Source organism: Mytilus edulis, chromosome 7 (assembly GCF_963676685.1).
Source record: "Mytilus edulis chromosome 7, xbMytEdul2.2, whole genome shotgun sequence".
NCBI lineage: Eukaryota > Metazoa > Mollusca > Bivalvia > Mytilida > Mytilidae > Mytilus > Mytilus edulis.
In genome coordinates, this window is record NC_092350.1 from 26,242,293 (window position 1) to 26,266,899 (window position 24,607).

General features: G+C 32.9%; 1 protein-coding gene across 1 annotated transcript in view; it reads right to left on the minus strand.

Annotated features, from left to right (window-relative positions):
- Nucleotides 1–24,607, minus strand: part of LOC139481135 (uncharacterized) — a 112,305-nt gene that overhangs the window by 60,737 nt on the left and 26,961 nt on the right. Inside the window, exons 7-10 of the mRNA XM_071264247.1 lie at nt 23,957–24,079; nt 14,660–14,914; nt 5,192–5,318; nt 37–271 (exon numbers count right to left, since the gene is read on the minus strand). Of these exons, the coding sequence (XP_071120348.1) occupies nt 37–271; nt 5,192–5,318; nt 14,660–14,914; nt 23,957–24,079 (740 nt within the window). The remainder of the gene's footprint in view (nt 1–36; nt 272–5,191; nt 5,319–14,659; nt 14,915–23,956; nt 24,080–24,607) is intronic.

Sequence of the window (24,607 nt, forward strand, 5' to 3'; positions counted from 1 at the left end):
AATAACTATTCACCAAAAAATAAGATTTTCACATACATTAGAAGTGATGTCATCTGTAGCTAGCTCTACAGGATAAGGACAAGTAGAGGTACCAGTAGCCTCTATATCACTGCAATGGTATGGCATTTCTAGATCCCAGTGGTATGTGAAGGACCTTGTTATTTCTTGGCCATTATAGTACATTTTGTCTGTTGTCACAACTGTTGGGTAGTCGTCTCGATCCTCAACTTCCACATATCCACCATTTTTAGCAGTTACTGTGTATACAATTCTATAGTGAAATTCAATAAGCATATTAATTTTGAAGTTTATAATTTCCATAGATAGAAAATGTATTTTTAAAATGAATAGTGACTTACATATAAATGCAATATTGTGCACTCATTAAGTCATCCTATTGGGCCCTATGACACAAATATTGATCTTGATTTTTCTTGTCTACAACTAGTACAAGTACAAATGTATAGTCCCCAGTGTATTGTTTGCAAATATAAAATAACAAATAGACTATTAAATGCAATAGATCTTGGAAAAATGTACGAAATTAAAATAATATAAAACTCTGTGTAATTTTCGTCATTTCAAATAATGAATTCATACGAATTAAAATGCTCAAATTTGAAGTTTCTCCTTTCCTGAACACTCCTCATTCATATAATATTACTTCAAACTTTTGATCTGGGTGTTTATTGCTATTGCATTATTTGCACAAACACTGATTTCAGCAAGTCAAAATGGCAGTTCATCTATTACACAATGTTAACCGTGAATTTCCCTTTGATTACACAAAAAAAAAAGTAAATTAAAAATTGCAACTATTGGGGTTGAGAACTAAAAGAATAAAACACATTTTTCTGGAGGTTATTTAAAAAAAAAAAAACTAGAGGCTCTAAAGAGCCTGTGTCGCTCACCTTGGTCTATGTGCATATTAAACAAAGGACACAAATGGATTCATGACAAAATTGTATTTTGGTGATGGTGATGTGTTTGAAGTTCTTACTTTACTGAACGATTTTGCTTCTTACAATTATATCTATCATGAACTTTGCCCATTAGTAACAGAGAACTATATTTGGTAAAAATTTACATAAATTTACCAAATTAATGAAAATTGTTAAAAATTGACTATAAAGGCAATAACTCCTTAAGGGGTCAATTGACAATTTAGGTCATGTTGACTTATTTGTAGATCTTACTTTGCTGAACATTATAGCTGTTTACAGTTTATCTCTAACTATAATAATATTCAAGATAATAACCAAAAACAGCAAAATTTCTTCAAAATTACCAATTCAGGGGCAGCAACCCAACAACCTATTGACCGATTCATCTGAAAATTTCAGAGCAGATAGTTCTTGACCTGATAAACATTTTTATCCCATGTCAGATTTCCTCAAAATGCTTTGGTTTTTGAGTTATAAGCCAAAAACTGCATTTTACCCCTATGTTCTATTTTTAGCGGTGGCGGCCATCTTGGTTGGTTGACCAGGTCACGCCACACATTTTTTAAACTAAATACCCCAAAGATGATTGTGGCCAAGTTTGGATTAATGTGGCCAAGTAGTTTCAGAGGAGAAGATTTTTGTAAAAGATTACTTTAATTTACGAAAAATGGTTAAAAATTGACTATAAAGGGCAATAACTCCTAAACGGGTCAACTGACCATTTTGGTCATGTTGACTTATTTGTAGATCTTACTTTGCTGAACATTATTGCTGTTTACAGTTTATCTCTATCTATAATAATATTCAAGATAATAACCAAAAACAGCAAAATTTCCTCAAAATTACCAATTCAGGGGCAGCAACCCAACAACCGATTGACCGATTCATCTGAAAATTTTAGAGCAGATAGATCTTGACCTGATAAACATTTTTATCCCATGTCAGATTTCCTCAAAATGCTTTGGTTTTTGAGTTATAAGCCAAAAACTGCATTTTACCCCTTTGTTCTATTTTTAGCGGTGGCGGCCATCTTGGTTGGTTGACCAGGTCACGCCACACATTTTTTAAACTAAATACCCCAAAGATGATTGTGGCCAAGTTTGGATTAATTTGGCCAAGTAGTTTCAGAGGAGAAGATTTTTGTAAAAGATTACTTTAATTAACGAAAAATGGTTAAAAATTGACTATAAAGGGCAATAACTCCTAAACGGGTCAACTGACCATTTTGGTCATGTTGACTTATTTGTAGATCTTACTTTGCTGAACATTATTGCTGTTTACAGTTTATCTCTAACTATAATAATATTCAAGATAATAACCAAAAACAGCAAAATTTCTTCAAAATTACCAATTCAGGGGCAGCAACCCAACAACCGATTGACCGATTCATCTGAAAATTTCAGAGCAGATAGATCTTGACCTGATAAACATTTTTACCCCATGTCAGATTTGCTCTAAATGCTTTGGTTTTTGAGTTATAAGCCAAAAACTGCATTTTACCCCTATGTTCTATTTTTAGCCGTGGCGGCCATCTTGGTTGGTTGACCGGGTCACGCCACACATTTTTTAAACTAGATACCCCAATGATGATTGTGGCCAAGTTTGGTTTGATTTGGCCCAGTAGTTTCAGAGGAGAAGATTTTTGTAAAAGTTAACGAGGACGGACGACGACGGACGACGGACGCCAAGTGATGAGAAAAGCTCACTTGGCCCTTCGGGCCAGGTGAGCTAAAAAAGTGCATATATATCTTTTAAACAGGGCAGGAATGTTTCATAATAGAATTCAGTAAAATTATGATGTTTAAAATTGTTTCCATGATTTTTTCAATTTATAATATAACAAACAAACAATATAGTTTATATTGTGAATGAAATGCTCCTATCCTATAAATATAAACAAGAATGTTGTATGATCCACAGGCCAAAATGGGACAAAATGATGTAGATATTAGTAACTCTAGGTTGCCAAGTGGCCTTCAACAATGAGCAAAAGGACAACACAATGCAAGCTTTAAAAAGCACCAACATAACAAAATGTTAAACAGATCAAACAAGAAAACCAATTGCTGGATTTTTAACATAACAACGAACATGATATGAAGAAACAACGACTGAGTTAATTTCAGTTAAAGCTTAAGGTTCCTCAAGCATTGGGACAGGCAAATACAAATATTATTTTATAATATTCACATTGATAATTATAAAGCCATAAAAACTAGAGGCTCTAAAGAGCCTGTGTCGCTCACCTTGGTATATGTGAATATTAAACAAAGGAAGCAGATGGATTCATGACAAAATTGTGTTTAGGTGATGGTGATGTGTTTGTACATCTTACTTTACTGAACATTCTTGCTCCTTACAATTATCTCTATCTATAATGATCTTGGCCCAGTAGTTTCAGTGGAAAATGTTAGTAAAAATTTACAAATTTTATGAAAATTGTTAAAAATTGACTTTAAAGGACAATAACTCCTTAGGGGGTCAACTGACCATTTTTGTCATGTTTGACTTATCTTTAGGTCTTACTTTGCTGTACATTATTGCTGTTTACAGTTTATCTCTATCTATAATAATATTCAAGATAATAACAAAAAACGTCAAAATTTTCTTAAAATTACCAATTATGGGGCAGCAACCCAACAACCGGTTGTCGGATCCATCTGAAAATTTCAGGGCAGATAGATCTTGACATGACAAACAATTTCACTCCGTCAGATTTGCTCTAAATGCTTTGATTTTTGAGTTATAAGCCAAAAACTGCATTTTACCCCTATGTCCTATATTTAGCCATGGCAGCCATCTTGGTTGGATGGCCGGGTCACCGGACACATTTTTTAAACTACATACCCCAAAGATGATTGTGGCCAAGTTGGATTAATTTAGCCCAGTAGTTTCAGAGGAGAAGATTTTTGTAAAAGATCACTAAGATTTACGAAAAATGGTTAAAAATTGACTATAAAGGGCAATAACTCCCTAAGGGGTCAACTGACCATTTCGGTCATGTTGACTTATTTGTAAATCTTACTTTGCTGAACATTATTGCTGTTTACAGTTTATCTCTATCTATAATAATATTCAAGATAATAACCAAAAACAGCAAAATTTCCATAAAATTACCAATTCAGGGGCAGCAACCCATCAACGGGTTGTCCGATTCATCTGAAAATTTCTGGGCAGATAGATCTTGACCTGATAAACAATTTTACCCCATGTCAGATTTGCTCTAAATGCTTTGATTTTTGAGTTATAAGCCAAAAACTGCATTTTACCCCTATGTCCTATATTTAGCCGTGGCAGCCATCTTGGTTGGATGGCCGGGTCACCAGACACATTTTTTGAACTACATACCCCAAAGATGATTGTGGCCAAGTTTGGATTAATTTAGCCCAGTAGTTTCAGAGGAGAAGATTTTTGTAAAAGATTACTAAGATTTACGAAAAATGGTTAAAAATTGACTATAAAGGGCAATAACTCCTTAAGGGGTCAACTGACCATTTCGGTCATGTTGACTTATTTGTAAATCTTACTTTGCTGAACATTATTGCTGTTACAGTTTATCTCTATCTATAATAATATTCAAGATAATAACCAAAAACAGCAAAATTTCCATAAAATTACCAATTCAGGGGCAGCAACCCATCAACGGGTTGTCCGATTCATCTGAAAATTTCTGGGCAGATAGATCTTGACTTGATAAACAATTTTACCCCATGTCAGATTTGCTCTAAATGCTTTGGTTTTTGAGTTATAAGCCAAAAACTGCATTTTACCCCTATGTTCTATTTTTAGCCATGGCGGCCATCTTGGTTGGTTGGCGGGGTCACCGGACACATTTTTTAAACTAGATACCCCAATGATGATTGTGGCCAAGTTTGATTAAATTTGGCTTAGCAGTTTCAGAGGAGAAGATTTTTGTAAAAGTTAACGACGACGGACGCAGGACGACGACGGACGACGACGGACGCAGGACGCCGGACGCCGGACGCAAAGTGATGGGAAAAGCTCACTTGGCCCTTCGGGCCAGGTGAGCTAAAAAAGCTTTAGATTTATTAGAAATTTTTAGCTTAATCTGTCACATGTACCAGGGGATAATATAGAACAGCTACATACAGTTTTTTTTTAAATTACTTGTCATGTGATAATTTCAAACAAATCTATGGCTTGCATGATTATTTTCTTAAATATTGTTAATTTAATTAGCAAGAGTAGTTTTTCCTTTAAAGTTAACACTATGTAAAAAAGTATACCTGTCATTGTGCTCTAATGGTAACCAGTCAACCAAGGCAATAGTCTCGCTGCATTCAACATTATTTGGTGCAGTATCTCGATTAGCCTCTGTACATTCTGTTTCTTTTTTTTCAATGAAAGATGTTCCTAAATAATATATCGCAGGGTGTTAAAAATCAGAAAACAGGGTATTCTTATATTTATCAATCAATAGCCATAACCCGCAGTTGGCAAATTATAAATAGTCAACACCAATCATATCCCATTTTGTCATGAGAAGCAGCAAATCAATAAACGAACATGTCTGAGGACACAAATACCCCACTCCAGCTTTAAAAATTTTCAGGTTAAAAAGGGGCATAACTATAGAAAAGTCAATCAATCATTGCCAAAATTCAAACCCTGTCTGTGCGTTGTGGTTCTCAGCATTATATATGATTTTCATTACCTTTAAATGAGACGAACTTATTAGTTGGTAACTGAAAAATCTACAAATTTCCAAATTAAAAGGGGGTACAACTCTAACATACTATGTGGCTCACTGCAACATTCAAACTCTGTCTCAAAGTTTTTGCTCCTAGTAGCATTGTGTAACAGTGACATAAAATTTGGATGAAGAAAACTGAAGTTAACTTGGAAAACAAAAATGGGACAACAGAAGTACAGCCTGAAGGACAGGCAGACAGAAAGATGATAAAGGGTTACACTTAAAGGGAAACTTCGCAAAAAAATCAAAAATTGATATTATGTCCATTCTGAATAAAAATGCTCAAATTTATAGATATTAAAGTTTTATTCCGCTAAATAAGAGATCCCCATCGATTTTAAATTTTGAGTATCAATTCTCTGCGTTCCGCCATTTTGTCATCTTCTACGATGAAAAGTCACGATATGTCTATAAACCACAAAGGAACAAAACTACAGTAACCGATGTAGTCGTAATTACGTGTCGATATCTTCAATCGTACGGTTGTTTTATCTGAATAACTAACTTGATACGGAAAATGTTCTTATTTTTTTTTAATAACCATATCTAGTAGTCTGTTATTTTTAAACAGTTAATATTGGAATTAGTTAAAAAGTCAAAGTTCAAATCATAAATAAGTGTTCCGTGGAATTTGTTTTCGAAAATCTAATTCGTTCATAATTCTTTAAAGTAATAAACTTTATTCAAATAAATTCGGATCTTCCCTCATCTGATCACAAGCATGGCTAAAGGTATTACTCCCAAATGTATTGTGAAGGGTGTAAGGTGACACGTCCAGGTATTCAATCGATTTCCTGTCCGGCGGGCTTGCAAGTTCATGCATCTTTTCACCTCTGTAGGTATTGATCAGTGTACCTGACCGATCACTTATAACTTTCCATCTTGAACTATCAGGTGCATGTATAATATACATCTCTGTCTTGCGTGTCCGAAAGTGATATAATATACTAAGTCATTACTTAACTAATACGCTTGTTTTTAAATAACATTTCTGGTGTAAAGAATATTATTTATAAAAATAATAAATAATGTAAAACAAAAAGATTTGAAGAAATACAAATCTATTTACATATTTCAAGGGTTAATTTGGGAAAATGTAATATATACTCGTTGTCAATAGTTTAGGACAGATGGGAACATACCAGAAATATTGATTTAAAAAAATGTGCGCACTTGTCGACGATTCGTTTATACGCCTGGATAGAAAGTTACGGAACTATAGCGCAATTCAAAATATATACATGTATACATTGAACATAAGAAAGAATCATACATTTTGTGTAAATTGGGGTCAAAGTTTTGTAAATAGACTAGTCCACGTATAGTACTAGTATGCCAACAGTATATAATCAACGAATTCGATAGACTATATGTACCAAAAGAAGAAGAAGAAAAAAGAAACAATTTGATTTAAATACAGGTCGATATATAACTTGCTTTGGTTCATCAAAGTTATGAACATAGTAAAATCACAGATTTATATATCAATTAGATTGTTCTCGAATAAAGGACGAAATTCGTCATCATCACAATTGTTCCAACTTTCATGTAATATATATGCAACTGGACGTACACTATAATCCACAAGGGATGTGAATATTTTCTAGGAGAACTATTGAGTATTAAAGTTTCAAATCAATTTCGGGATTTATTTTCTTTCTTGATATTCAATGACAGCAATTTAAAGAATAAACTGCTTGTCGGATATTTGTCCGCTTTAGGGGTATTCTTGCAAGTTGAACGGACTTATAATTACATTCAAAAATAGAGAAAGATAACATTAAATTCGTTGTCTTTTAATTTTAAACATCGTTGGTCAAATAGTTATTTAAGTATTATATGTTGGGAGACGAAGATTATTTAAATAAGGACGTTCCCGATTGTGAATAAATTTGGTTGACGTTTTTCACACTTGAAAAGAATATCTATTCCTAATTTTTTGATTCCATTCCAAGAAGATCCTTAAATTTCCTGTCAATTTTTTAAACCTCTTAAGTACAAAAGTATTTTTTTCTTTATTCGTACATATTATATTCCGCTACGGTAGAGTTATCTTCAGATAGTTTCAGATATTAATTAATACATGGCTTTCAAAAACCTAAATGTAAGTGTTCCCGTACATTTTTTCGCCTGATAAAGACAAATGAAAATGCTTTGGTAAAGCTATTTCTAATTTCTAAGTTCCCCTTTTTTATGAGACATAAATCAAAGACAAGAGGTGTATATAACTTCATTCTGACATGAATTAAGTTTCCGGTCTTTAACCGAAAATTGTGTATTTCTTAGTAAATTAACTTATTTGAATTTAAATAAATAATAGCACCAAATATAATTAGATAATTCCACGTCGATCAATTTTTATTTGTCACCAACTTGAATATGTATTTTAAATGTGTGTATTGAATGCTCCCTTGTTTTATAATCCATTGATCCGAATAGACAGTCACACCTGGCAAGGTGTGCCCTAGAGGCGTGGTTAAATACCGAAGTGCAAATAACAATTTACCTTTCAACAAGCCATCTACGAGTATTGACACAGAACCGTGAATACACACATCGTATAAATCTAGTCATAGCAGAGATAGTAAAAGGTCAATAAGAGTACACCCAATATATTGTCTTAACAGATTATTGTACTTTAATTTGTTCACCTTATCAGTCCGAAAATGCATTTATTAAAAATAAATTTATAACTTTTAGTGTTTTCTACAAAAATAATTCGAATATATACGTTTAACATAGAAAGTTTATCTCATGAATGTGTACAATTGAACGTCTGTGCGTTTTATCTTCTTCTTATCGGATGGTTATTAGATAAAGCACAAGTCATCGGCGCGCTTACGATTACGTTAAAATATGATTAAAAACCAAGACTTTTAATGATTGTATTTTAAATCCCGGCATGCAAAAATCAGGAGAAAACGTCACGACCTACAGGAAGTAGTTGATATTTTTTCATTAATTATTGAATTTCTCCTTTATTACTGCACATATAGCGATAAAACTTTGTGAATATATATATTATGTCATAATGAACATATTTAAACCATAAGTAAAAAATCGTGAATTTTCCCTTTAATGCCTTCTTTTAATTTGAAATGAATTGCATCAAATTTTCTGAAATTATATTACTGAATTGACATGGAGAACCATTTTCAATCAATAAAGCACCATAACTCCTAAACACCAATATAGAAAATAGATAATATCAAACTGCATTTTATTTTGTAATTAAAAACAACTTATTACAATTTGAAAAGGATAGATTCCAGTGTTTCCAAGTTACTACTTAGAAACAACATTAAGTATCATTTTACAGTCAAACCAAGAGCCATAACTCATAAGCCCCAATTCTCTATTTCTTACAAGTTTGGGATGTAAAAAAGGTCAATGGTTATGGACATAGTTGCCAAGTGACATGATATTCGCGTGTAATACACGCTTTTTCAACGGTTCACACCTGAGGATTTTGTCACATGGCTGTACACACTTTCCACGCAATTACATGTTTTTTTATGTTTTAATTTTTTGGTCGTTAGTGATATCGCGATTCTTGTTGTTTTTCCTTATTCGGCAATAAATACCTAAAAATTCGAAGTATTTGTTTGGCCACCATATATTGTTTATTTTTTCTATATGGACGAACAGCAAAAGCACTTAAGGTAAGTAGTTTTTACGATTTTGTGACATTCTTTCTTTCAAATTCACTATATAGGTGAAATGTCCACAGAAAGAGGTCGCTTATAGGGCCTGTACCGTCGTCTGAAAAGCCGATTGTTAAGCGAAAACGATGTGAACGTACCAAGATTCAAGATTTATAAATACATATTGGAGTTAGAATTTAAATGATGGAATGACGAGTAACGAATTGTGCATCCTATGTTGCAATGATATAAACAATACATGTGAGAGGAGAACTACAATGTAGCTATTTGAATATTCACTTAACATATTTGTTTAAAGGGAAACTTCGCAAAAAAATGAAAATTTTATATTATGTTTATTTGATATAAATAATCATAGATTTGTTAAAATTATTGTTCAATTCTTCTAGATAAGTGATTAAAATAAAAATTAAAATCCCACTATCACTTCTCGACTTATCGCCATTTTGACGGCATCTCCGATACAAATTGTCACGTGGTGAATATATTTGAATAAAATATCTGAATACCACAAAGCGAAAAAACAAGCATGGCATATCGTATATTCAGTATCAAAATGACTTGTCAAGGGTACGGGTGTACAACTCGGAGTTCCCATGGCATAAGCTTACACACTTTCCCAGATCCTGCAAAAAAGAAAGAGTTGTACCAGGCGTGGATGATTAACCTTAATCTAACACCAACCACCTTCACTCACAACAAGTTCAAGAAAGTGTGTGCAGACCATTTTGAAGCATCTTGTTTCGATGGAAATTTGATAGTAATTATGATTTTTTTCTCATGAATGTTTTTATTGCTATTTCGTTCCAAGCCTGGTTGAAAGATATTGTCAAATTAATGTAGTTCAGTATTTCGGCATTCATGGATTAGTTACAGATTTTGTTGTTTACAAGTTTAGTAAACGGATAAAAAGTCACAACAAATTTGTTGATAATTTTTTAATATAAACAAGAAAAAAATCTTCAAATATTATATTATTTATTACATTTATTCAATTTTAAGTTTATGAACTTGTTTATAAGCCTTAAAATAAAAAGATATTTGATTTCAATCATGCAAGGGGAAATATATTTCTTGGCACAATGAAGCCATAAAAGGTACATAGCCACTTTGGCATTTTGATTTTATAACAATAATGTGATGTCATTTATATTAATTAAATAATTTCTGTTTAAAACTTGCTTTAAAAATAATATTTCAAGAACAAACCAAAAAAGAATTATTTAATTTATACGTTTTCTCGTTTAAAGAAAAATAAACTCGAAACTGAATTATGACGTTTTGTTTTGTGACTTTCTGTCGTAAATTCACCAGTTCAATGAAGTATATTTTTTTAGGTGCACTAATTTTATGTGTACATAAAAAAATAAAAATTACGTAAAACATTTAAAGGTTCATTTGTTTAATATAATAATGGTTTAAAAATAAGACTTTATTTACATGTAGTATAGATGCTGTTTAACCCCCCCCCCCCCCTTTCCCGCCTTTTCCATATTGTCCCATAGAAAAGCCTGGTTGAAGAGGTGGTGGGTAGATGGGAGCGTATGTATTCGTGTGGAAACGGAAACTTTATAGATCTTACCGCCCCCTTGTTATGTTTTTTATCTGTCTACTAGGTCAACCCAGTTGCGTGGTCCTACAAGTTAGGGCTAAGCAGTTTCGGGATATAAAATGTCGACAGCTCGGCTAACGAAATTTGTAATGATTTATGGTCAATCGTAGGAGTAATTTTTCTTCCTAAATTTATGATAGGAATACATCTAGTTGGGTGGACACTAATTTGGAAGTTGTAAAAGCATAAAATTATTCTAATGAGATTAAAAGGTATCTGTAGCGGCTTTCAACTTTTCGAAATACTATGCCAAAAAAAAGTCTTTTATCTGTAATAGATTTTATTCCTTTCGGGTACTTAACTCTAATATGAAAACCGACGATCTTTTGAATTATTGCCAGAGGTCGTGTAATAGTGTCACATTCAGGTATTCTAGTGACTTCCTGCGGGGTAATAAACTGGTGACATTACACAATTCCGGACCCAGCTGTTTGACCCAGGTGTGCACAGGTAAAAGTGCCATAAAAAGGTGTATTATACATCCGGTTAACAATGTATGCCCCTAATCTGATTGAAATACACAAATCTGTCCAAATATGAAATTAAGAGTTTAAAATTTATATCCACATGCTGATTAATTCTGACATGTGAAAAGACAGAAATAATAACACCGTAAATTATTAGTTTTGACTTCGGTTTCAAAATTAATGTGTAGAAGATTATCTAGTACCAGTGGCGGATGCAGGAATTTTCGAAAGGGGGGGTGCTAGCCCAGGGCAAAGGGGGGGTGCAGGGGGGGTGCAAAAATATGTCCCGATTCAAATGCATTGATCGGCCAAAATAAAGGGGGGGTGCGGACCCCCGGAACCCCCCCTCTGGATCCGCCACTGTAGTACTGTACACCAAGGAATAGCATATTTAAATATACAATTCCTTGTGTACACGTACCATGTAAAAGGATTTTTTTTTTTGAAATTTCAATTGTACAAGGGATTTACTTTTCGGGATGGATCCAGTCACATTTAAAAGGAGGGTTCCAACTATATGTCTGACTTCAAATGCATTGATCGGCCAAAAAAAGGGGGGTTCCAACCCCCCGAAACCACTCCCCCCTGGATCCGCCAATGCTTTTGTACACAATAACTTTCATTATGTTTTGTCAGCTTGTTTTATTTGCTTATCAAATGTTAAATTTAAGTTATGGTCTTGAGTTGTGATGAATAATTTAAGAAAAAAAACTGTATCATTTTACAACATTGTTTGGAGTAAATCGTAGAGAATTTAACCGAGAATTATGGATGACTATCTTATACTTTCTTGTCCTATTTCCGATATCAGCGGGCGCAATTACAAAATAATTTGCCATTAGGAAATTTGCGTTTACTTGTATGTGAAGAGACAAGCATGTGCATGACACGAAGATGATACTTAGTTCGTGGTTGTCTCTAGAAACGGTATTCGTTTGTCTTTCTGTACATGTACATTCAACTATTCAAAGGAGTTGTCATTTTTTTAATATAAGGTTTTTACAACACTAAAACACACCCGCGAAATCGGTGGCATTGCCAGCTTTTAAGCTGTTGTAGGATGATTTATTGAAAAAAGATTTTATGTAATGAGAAAAGGATATATCAAAAGCGTTCTTCCTCTTTGCCAAAGTCCGTTATTTGTTTCCTTACTGTTAAATTACATTATTTTCGATTTTCTGACATTAGACTTACTCTTCCCCGTTGCTACAATGCATTTCTTGGTAAAAGTCAAATTAAATTAAAATTTTTGCACCGCTTCAAACATGAAATAAATGTAACTGCTTATAGACCATTATTATTCTCATAAAATATGCTTCTAGGACAATCCATCATTGCTTTTTCTTTTGAGAGCCCTATCATATGACAATGGTATGATTTGAATCTTTTATGAATGACTAAGGATGATACCTACCATAATAATATTTTATGATATTTTCGTTCAAATAGCTGAGGAATTAGAACGTGGTGAGAATTAAATTATTTTGATAAGGACATTACTTCATGAATATTTAAAAAAAAAAAAAAGAAGATTGCTTTGAACGACCCATTTATATAACTGCAATTGGTAATTACTATCTATTTCAAAAATTCAAGGTCACCGATTCTTATTTAAAAATTTTGATTCATTTACTCGTGTTTATAAGGACATCATTATGCATAAATTCATTTAATTAAATTAATTCAGTATTTCTTTTTTTAACAAAAAATATTCAGCGTCGATAATATATTTAATTAACCTGAGCTCATGAAAAATTTTGGGATTCCCCCGTTTATCATTCATCCGAAATGTTGTTCACACCTAGAAAAGTGAACCGTGACGGCTTAAATTCACTGAGTAAAGATCAAAAGATACAAAATGCTAATCTTTTAATTAACTTGAATTTACCCACGCATTTAACAGGTAGTCACTATGTGTCAAAGTACAATACACATTGTATTTGCGTGGCCGTATTTGCAAATTACAAATGTACTAGCAGCACATATTTACTAGGCTGACGTAAAAGGTAAAAAGTACAAACATGCATTTTTAAAACACTATCAGTTATATATGTTTGTTCAAAATATCCGTCGGAAAAAAAAATCATAAAAAAATATTTTATAAATGATTAACTTGTATCACTATAATCATTTCAGAAAATATTAAAATATAAATCGTACATTCTAATTTCAAGCGGGGCGCTGTTCCATCTTAATTATTAGTTGGTTAATAGCTACACCAAACGTCGTCGATGCGCTTTAAATAGCGTTATAAGACGATTCACGATTAAGATTTAAAATGAGATTATTTTCACTCCCGGCATGCTTAAAGACTTAAACTACGTCACATAAGTCAGGAAGTTCGAAGAAATAAAATTAATAATTCTTAATTTTCTCCTTTATTGCTGTTCATATCCAGATAAAACTTGGTGAATATGTTTTTTATGGTATTATGAACATAATTAGCTAATAAGTAAAAATTCGCGAATTATCCCTTTAATGGAAATCAAATTATAAAACATTTTTCTTTTTCAGTTCCATGGTTCCAAACCTAGCCAACAGATTTCCACAGGCCATAGGGGATGGAAATATCACAGAACTGTTGGATCAGTTCTCAAAGTACAAGCTGTCTTCTGATGAACTACCCAGTTTTAACCAGGCAATAGCAATGGGAGCAATGGCAGAGATAAAAGATGGCATTCTTTCAAAGCTTGAGTCAAATATTAATTCTGACTGAGAAAGCATTTTCAATTATAAAGATATTGACACTGAATTCTGATCAGAACTTGACTGATAATGCTACATTTATATTGTGTGCTGTTATCACATAAATGTAACTAAACTTGAAACTGGCAGTTGTTTTGAACATGTGCCTAGTGGTGTTGCTTTAAAAGCAACATAACAGACCACTGTTGAATACTATAAAAGTTTACAGTAGAATATTGTATTTTTATATTAACAAATTTGTATAATGTGAAATTATGAACATTAACACATTCATATCAAAAAGGCTGCATTTAAGTCATGCATTTTCACACGCTTTTTGACATGTCATGTCATGTCATGACATGATTTTTCATTGTCAGAGGTTGGCAAGTATGGTTATGGAAAAATCTTATCCACATATTTGAACCTAAACTTAAAACAGTTTTCATTTTGTAACAATGGAAATTTATCATAGCCTACTCCTTTCATTATTTTACGTTAAATTACCTATCTGAAAACAATTGAAATGCATAAATCAAAAGAAACAAAAAAAAGATTAAATGTGACGTTACCTCTAAATAAACTTAGCGTATATTTCATCTCAGCCAATCCTACTTTAAAATCAGTAACATAATGGTCAGCATCCCTTGTATCTGCCGGTGGGGTATATGTTGCTGTCAAGGCTAAATCTACTCTGGTGAAGTCAGCTTCGTTTGTCCAGATCGTCTGGTCGCTGCCTGCTTCATTTGGATCATTCTTTGCTGTTTTTGTTTCATCATCATTAAAAAATACTGCACTGTTTAAGGTTATATTTGGTGTATTTAAAACTGAAACAAAATAAGCAGTAAAAATAAAAAAGTTTCAAAAGAGTTACAATACAACAATTTCTTTGAAAATAGTTTAGAATTAAAAACCAATAGTTCAGAGAACAATTTTAGGTCTTTCAACCAAAAAACAATATATTTTGATATGAAAATAAAAAAATCGTGTTCAACATGTCTTTTCAAGTGTTTGCTGATAACCAAAATATATGGTTTCTTTAAACTTTTGTTTGGAATAAGGGAGATAATTTGTTACTTATTGTTTAAAAAACGTCACTTCCTGTATATTATGGTTTACTTGACAGTTTCCAAAATTAGATGTTTCTATATATTTTTACATTAAGTAAGTACAAAATTTTGCTACTTTCCATTCACAGAAAGTCACTTATGTATAGATATAAAGTTAAAGCAAATGTCAAAATCTAGAATGTAAAGTTACCTATGACCTTGACCTAAATATCAAGGTCATGAAGTAAGGACCTCAAATCAAAAGACCCAATTTAAAAGTCTCTACTATATATAATTAATGAATAATTTCACCATACTTCTAGTTTTCAATATGAGAGGGGGAAAAGATTCCATTTAATGTCAACGTACCCATTCCACCACAGTTCATGTTTTAGATATGTCGCATATAACAATTTAGTAAAAATATTTAGTTAATATCTTAAACAGCTTCTGAAATTAAACATAAACACTAAAATATCCTCCATAATAAACACTAAAATATGCATCTTCATAAACACTAAAATATGCATCTTCATAAACATTAAAATTGTGTCTTCATAAACACTAAAATTGTGTCTTTATAAACACTAAAATTGTGTCTACATAAACACTAAAATATGTGTCTACATAAACACTAAAATATGTGTCTTCATAAACACTAAAATTGTGTCTACTTAATAAACACTAAAATTGTGTCTACTTAAACATTAAAATATTTGTCTACATAAACACTAAAATATGTGTCTTAATAAACACTAAAATATGTGTCTACATAAACACTAAAATATGTGTCTACAAAACATTAAAATTGTGTCTTCATAAACACTAAAATTGTTTCTACTTTAACACTTGAATATGAATCTTCATAAACACTAAAATATGTGTCTTCATAAACACTAAAATATGTGTCTTCATAAACACTAAAAAAATTGTGTCTTCATAAACACTAAAATATGTGTCTTCATGCCAAAATAAAAAGATTGTATGTTTGCCCAAACGCGACCGACCCAAAATAAACCCGCCGACTCAAATTCTTTTTTTGACGTTTTTTAGAAGAATTTTTTTTTTTGCTGATTTTTTTCGTGTCTGCTCTGTCATCGTATAAAACTTAAAGTTTGTCGTCTTTGCGTTTGAAAGTAACTATGAATAAGATTAAAAGAAAGCGCATAAGAGATGCAGTTTATCGATATTCGATGTTCTCTGTTTTTATGTTCTGACTTAACGAACGTAAAGAAGTGAAACATGTGAAGTGGCAGTTTTTTTTACGCTCTAGTTGTCTGTACTACCAAACCCTTACCTATATGCTCAATGTTAATTTCATCGTGTAAACGAATATCTGATAAGAATATTCAGGTAGATTTGTTCAAAACCATGTGCAATCGAATATTTTCAATGTTATTCTGACAGGAAATGGATCCGGAAGTTGCGAATATACAATCTTGCAAGAAGATTTTGTTTTTACTGAATAAAAAGGAATTATTTCTTGATAAATTGTTGTCTTTAACTATAATCTTCCTTTATCATGTGAATTAGATGCCTTTTTTTCAAATAGTTCAAATTTACAAGTCTTAGTTGACAAGATCAGTACGTTGCTGTTTGGGAGAATTTGATAAAACTATAATTGCTCACAGAATCAGAATATAATCTTAACTGAATGTAACTCCTTCTGAATAATTTATTGCAATATAAATATAAATCCCCTTTGACAAGAGAAATCTGGCTTTTGTCAGAAATATTTTTTTCACATGTGCAAAAGTAAACACATGTTATGGTGGGATTTTTATACAAATTTGTGAGGAAGTCTCCGGAACCTGATGACCTAAAAATAAAATAGTCTTCAGAAAACGTTAACTTTATGCAATTATACTTTATCAATAATGATTATTTTCAAAAATTTGAACTTGATTATTTAAAGAAATAAAATTATAACAAATATGTTTTTAGTTTGGAGATTCTACAGAACATGCTTTGATCTATTTATAGCCAAATTAGTTTACCTGTGTGATAATGTTAAGAATTGAATGCTTCTTTTTGTAAATTTATTTGGGTGTAAAAGCGTTGACCGAAGTACATTTTGTATGAAGCGCAGAGGCGCTTCATTCTAACAAGAGTGCACACGCTGAAATGTCTAGCCTTCTATACTAATCATTGATATTATGTTGATAGTCCTATGTATAAAGCTAAGCTTTATTACAACTGTCACATAAACTTAACATTAACCAAGATAACTAAACAAAGACCAATGAACCTTGAAAAAGAGGTCCAGGTCAGATGAACCATGCCAGGCAGACAGGTACAGCTAACAATGCTTCTATTCAACATATATAGTTGACACATTACTTATAGTTTAAGAAAAATAGACCAAAACACAAAAACTTAACACTGTGCAATGAACCATGAAAATGAGGTCACGGTTAAATAAAACCTGCTCGACTGACATAAAGATCATAAAATATTTCCATACACCAAATATAGTTGACCTATGGCATATAGTATTAGATAAAAAGACCAAAACTCAAAAACTTAACTTTGACCACTGAACCATGAAAATGAGGTCAAGGTCACATGACATCTGCTGGCTAGACATGTACACTTAACAATCATTCCATACAACAAATATAGTAGACCTATTGCATATGGTATGAGAAAAACAGACCAAAACACAAAAATTTAACTATAACCACTGAACCATGAAAATGAGGTCAAGGTCAGATGACACCTGCCAGTTGGACATGTACACCTTACAGTCCTTCCATACACCGAATATACTAGCCCTATTGCTTATAGTATCTGAGATATGGACTTGACCACCAAAACTTAACCTTGTTCACTGATCCATGAAATGAGGTCGAGGTCAAGTGAAAACTGTCTGACAGACACGAGGACCTTGCAAGGTACGCACATATCAAATATAGTTATCCTATTACTTATAATAAGAGAAAATTCAACATTACAAAAAAATTGAACTTTTTTTTCAAGTGGTCACTGAACCATGAAAATGAGGTCAAGGACATTGGACATGTGACTGACGGAAACTTCGTAACATGAAGCATCTATATACACAGTATGAAGCATCCAGGTCTTCCACCTTCTAAAATATAAAGCTTATAAGAAGTGAGCTAACGCCGCCGCCGTAGCCGCCGGATCACTATCCCTTTGTCGAGCTTTCTGCAACAAAAGTTGCAGGCTCGACAAAAATGTACGCACGGTCAATGCTTTTACAACCCTATAAAGTTACAAAAAGAAGCATTCAATACTTATAATTACATTTTTTAGCTATGATCATGAAAACACGAATTTTATATATTTTATTATTTAATTCACCTGTGCACTTTATTGTTGGAGCACATGTTATCATGAGTGAAAAGTTGTATTGAGCAATGCAACTGCTTATGGAATAACATGTGATGTGCAGTTAAACAATCAGAATAAAATATTATAATGAAACATAGTTCTAATGTAATTATTAAAATATAAATTTTCAAAAAAAAAAAAAAGACAAACTATGGATGGTAGATAATAATTCATTTAAAATATTTTAGGACATTTAATCTATTTTAATAGATATAGGGTTTAAAAACTGCAATCAAATTAAATCAATACATATTCAGCTGATATTTTTTTTTACACAAACATCGTGTTGATGTAACTGTTGAAAATCACTTCATAAATCCACCAGCCCTTTCACACATGTAGCAATTGTCAGGGTTATAAACATCTCAGGATACAAATCATAAAGTAGACTAATTTATGTATAGAGGTTTTAAATTCATGGCTTTTGGTTGACTCTACAAAGGTTTTGACGAAAAAACCAGATGTACTGTTTTAAGATCTTTAACTAGAGGCTCTAAAGAGCCTGTGTCGCTCACCTTGGTCTATGTGCATATTAAACAAAGGACACAAATGGATTCATGACAAAATTGTATTTTGGTGATGGTGATGTGTTTGAAGTACTTACTTTACTGAACGATTTTGCTTCTTACAATTATATCTATAATGAACTTTGCCCATTAGTAACAGAGAACTATATTTGGTAAAAATTTACATAAATTTACCAAATTAATGAAAATTGTTAAAAATTGACTATAAAGGGCAATAACTCCTTAAGGGGTCAATTGACCATTTAGGTCATGTTGACTTATTTGTAGATCTTACTTTGCTGAACATTATTGCTGTTTACAGTTTATCGCTATCTATAATAGTATTCAAGATAACCAAAAACGGCAAAATTTCTTTAAAAATGACCAATTGGAGGGCAGCAACCCAACAACCAGTTGTCCAATTCATCTGAAAAATTCAGGGCAGATAGATATTGACTTGATTAACAATTTAACTTCTTGTCAGATTTGCTCTAGATGCTTTGGTTTCATAGTTATAAGCCAAAAACTGCATTTTACCCCTATGTTCTATTTTTAGCCGTGGCGGCCATCTTGGTTGAATGGCCAGGTCATCGGACACATTTTTCAAACTAGATACCCCAAAGATGATTGTGGCCTAGTAGTTTCAGTGGAGATTTTGTAAAAGATTACTTAGATTTATGAAAAATGGTTAAAGATTGACTATAAAGGGCAATAACTCCTAAAGGGGTCAACTGACCATTTTGGTCATGTTGACTTATTTGTAGATCTTACTTTGCTGAACATTATTGCTGTTTACAGTTTATCTCTATCTATAATAATATTCAAGATAATAACCAAAAACAGCAAAATTTCCTCAAAATTACCAATTCAGGGGCAGCAACCCAACAACTGATTGACCGATTCATCTGAAAATTTCAGGGCAGATAGATCTTGACCTGATAAACATTTTTATCCCGTGTCAGATTTCCTCAAAATGCTTTGGTTTTTGAGTTATAAGCCAAAAACTGCATTTTACCCCTATGTTCTATTTTTAGTGGTGGCGGCCATCTTGGTTGGTTGACCAGGTCACGCCACACATTTTTTAAACTAGATACCCCAAAGATGATTGTGGCCAAGTTTGGATTAATTTGGCCCAGTAGTTGCAGAGGAGAAGATTTTTGTAAAGGATTACTTTAATTTACGAAAAATGGTTAAAAATTGACTATAAAGGGCAATAACTCCTAAACGGGTCAACTGACCATTTTGGTCATGTTGACTTATTTGTAGATCTTACTTTGCTGAACATTATTGCTGTTTACAATTTATCTCTATCTATAATAATATTCAAGATAATAACCAAAAACACCAAATTTTCTTAAAATTACCAATTCAGGGGCAGCAACCCAACAACCGATTGACCGATTCATCTGAAAATTTCAGGGCAGATAGATCTTGACCTGATAAACATTTTTATCCCATGTCAGATTTCCTCAAAATGCTTTGGTTTTTGAGTTATAAGCCAAAAACTGCATTTTACCCCTATGTTCTATTTTTAGCGGTGGCGGCCATCTTGGTTGGTTGACCAGGTCACGCCACACATTTTTTAAACTAGATACCCCAAAGATGATTGTGGCCAAGTTTGGATTAATTTGGCCCAGTAGTTGCAGAGGAGAAGATTTTTGTAAAGGATTACTTTAATTTACGAAAAATGGTTAAAAATTGACTATAAAGGGCAATAACTCCTAAACGGGTCAACTGACCATTTTGGTCATGTTGACTTATTTGTAGATCTTACTTTGCTGAACATTATTGCTGTTTACAATTTATCTCTATCTATAATAATATTCAAGATAATAACCAAAAACACCAAATTTTCTTAAAATTACCAATTCAGGGGCAGCAACCCAACAACCGATTGACCGATTCATCTGAAAATTTCAGGGCAGATAGATCTTGACCTGATAAACATTTTTATCCCATGTCAGATTTCCTCAAAATGCTTTGGTTTTTGAGTTATAAGCCAAAAACTGCATTTTACCCCTATGTTCTATTTTTAGCGGTGGCGGCCATCTTGGTTGGTTGACCAGGTCACGCCACACATTTTTTAAACTAGATACCCCAAAGATGATTGTGGCCAAGTTTGGATTAATTTGGCCCAGTAGTTGCAGAGGAGAAGATTTTTGTAAAGGATTACTTTAATTTACGAAAAATGGTTAAAAATTGACTATAAAGGGCAATAACTCCTAAACGGGTCAACTGACCATTTTGGTCATGTTGACTTATTTGTAGATCATACTTTGCTGAACATTATTGCTGTTTACAATTTATCTCTATCTATAATAATATTCAAGATAATAACCAAAAACAGCAAAATTTCCTCAAAATTACCAATTCAGGGGCAGCAACCCAACAACCGATTGACCGATTCATCTGAAAATTTCAGGGCAGATAGATCTTGACCTGATAAACATTTTTATCCCATGTCAGATTTCCTCAAAATGCTTTGGTTTTTGAGTTATAAGCCAAAAACTGCATTTTACCCCTATGTTCTATTTTTAGCGGTGGCGGCCATCTTGGTTGGTTGACCAGGTCACGCCACACATTTTTTAAACTAGATACCCCAAAGATGATTGTGGCCAAGTTTGGATTAATTTGGCCCAGTAGTTGCAGAGGAGAAGATTTTTGTAAAGGATTACTTTAATTTACGAAAAATGGTTAAAAATTGACTATAAAGGGCAATAACTCCTAAACGGGTCAACTGACCATTTTGGTCATGTAGACTTATTTGTAGATCATACTTTGCTGAACATTATTGCTGTTTACAATTTATCTCTATCTATAATAATATTCAAGATAATAACCAAAAACAGCAAAATTTCCTCAAAATTACCAATTCAGGGGCAGCAACCCAACAACCGATTGACCGATTCATCTGAAAATTTCAGGGCAGATAGATCTTGACCTGATAAACATTTTTATCCCATGTCAGATTTCCTCAAAATGCTTTGGTTTTTGAGTTATAAGCCAAAAACTGCATTTTACCCCTATGTTCTATTTTTAGCGGTGGCGGCCATCTTGGTTGGTTGACCAGGTCACGCCACACATTTTTTAAACTAGATACCCCAAAGATGATTGTGGCCAAGTTTGGATTAATTTGGCCCAGTAGTTTCAGAGGAGAAGATTTTTGTAAAGGATTACTTTAATTTACGAAAAATGGTTAAAAATTGACTATAAAGGGCAATAACTCCTAAACGGGTCAACTGACCATTTTGGTCATGTTGACTTATTTGTAGATCTTACTTTGCTGAACATTATTGCTGTTTACAATTTATCTCTATCTATAATAATATTCAAGATAATAACCAAAAACAGCAAAATTTCCTCAAAATTACCAATTCAGGGGCAGCAACCCAACAACCGATTGACCGATTCATCTGAAAATTTCAGGGCAGATAGATCTTGACCTGATAAACATTTTTATCCCATGTCAGATTTCCTCAAAATGCTTTGGTTTTTGAGTTATAAGCCAAAAACTGCATTTTACCCCTATGTTCTATTTTTAGCGGTGGCGGCCATCTTGGTTGGTTGACCAGGTCACGCCACACATTTTTTAAACTAGAAACCCCAAAGATGATTGTGGCCAAGTTTGGATTAATTTGGCCCAGTAGTTTCAGAGGAGAAGATTTTTGTAAAAGATTACTTTAATTTACGAAAAATGGTTAAAAATTGACTATAAAGGGCAATAACTCCTAAACGGGTCAACTGACCATTTTGGTCATGTTGACTTATTTGTAGATCTTACTTTGTTGAACATTATTGCTGTTTACAGTTTATCTCTATCTATAATAATATTCAAGATAATAACCAAAAACAGCAAAATTTCCTCAAAATTACCAATTCAGGGGCAGCAACCCAACAACCGATTGACCGATTCATCTGAAAATTTCAGGGCAGATAGATCTTGACCTGATAAACATTTTTATCCCATGTCAGATTTCCTCAAAATGCTTTGGTTTTTGAGTTATAAGCCAAAAACTGCATTTTACCCCTTTGTTCTATTTTTAGCCGTGGCGGCCATCTTGGTTGGTTGACCAGGTCACGCCACACATTTTTTAAACTAGATACCCCAAAGATGATTGTGGCCAAGTTTGGATTAATTTGGCCCAGTAGTTTCAGAGGAGAAGATTTTTGTAAAAGATTACTTTAATTAACGAAAAATGGTTAAAAATTGACTATAAAGGGCAATAACTCCTAAACGGGTCAAATGACCATTTTGGTCATGTTGACTTATTTGTAGATCTTACTTTGCTGAACATTATTGCTGTTTACAATTTATCTCTATCTATAATAATATTCAAGATAATAACCAAAAACAGCAAAATTTCCTCAAAATTACCAATTCAGGGGCAGCAACCCAACAACCAATTGACCGATTCATCTGAAAATTTCAGGGCAGATAGATCTTGACCTGATAAACATTTTTACCCCATGTCAGATTTGCTCTTAATGCTTTGGTTTTTGAGTTATAAGCCAAAAACTGCATTTTACCCCTATGTTCTATTTTTAGCCGTGGCGGCCATCTTGGTTGGTTGACCGGGTCACGCCACACATTTTTTAAACTAGATACCCCAATGATGATTGTGGCCAAGTTTGGTTTGATTTGGCCCAGTAGTTTCAGAGGAGAAGATTTTTGTAAAAGTTAACGACGACGGACGACGACGGACGACGGACGACGACGGACAACGACGACGACGGACGCCGGACGCCAAGTGATGAGAAAAGCTCACTTGGCCCTTCGGGCCAGGTGAGCTAAAAATTTTCATGCAAATTCTGAAAGAAAAAAAAAAGAATTTGCCTACCTACCTACCCACACCCAGTCATCATGGGTCGGGTTTGGGCAAACTGAAATATTTTTAATTGTGGCCTCATAAACACAAAATTGTGTTTACTTAAATACTAGCTGTATTTTTCTTTCACATACTGTCTATACAGTTATCTCCACCAAAATTCTCAGCACATACACAATCTGTTGCTAGATCATTGGTACCTGTACCACACACACCAGGATAACAATAGGTACTATCATCTTTCCAGGAACACACCTCTAAAAATTCAATTAAAATCATTTTAACTATTTACACTAAGATATGTTATTGGTACATGTACAGCCCTTGGATGGTGTAAACTTCCAAAAAAAACGTGTATGGTGTAATGGTGTATGGTGTATGGTGCAATGGTGTAAGGTGTATGGTGCTATGGTGTATGGTGTAAGGGGAATGGTGTAATGGTGTATGAGGAATGGTGTGATCGTGTAACGTGCAATCGGGAATGGTGTGAATGAATGGTGTACGACATTTCATTGGTGGAAATCGAAGTTCTTTTTATTTTAATTTTTCGGATTGTAAACATAAACAATAATAATAATCTTAATTAATATTTTTCGAGAGTAGCAATTAAATTATTATACCCGGTAGACTAAATATATATTATAGATAAGAATACGAAAAAAAAATTTTTTTAATGTGTTTATTAAAGTAATTATTTTATTTTTTCATATTCTTATTTATAGAGAACAATCATGGCTATAAGATTAGACACTTGTTATCACTTGCAGCTATCATAAATTAAAATA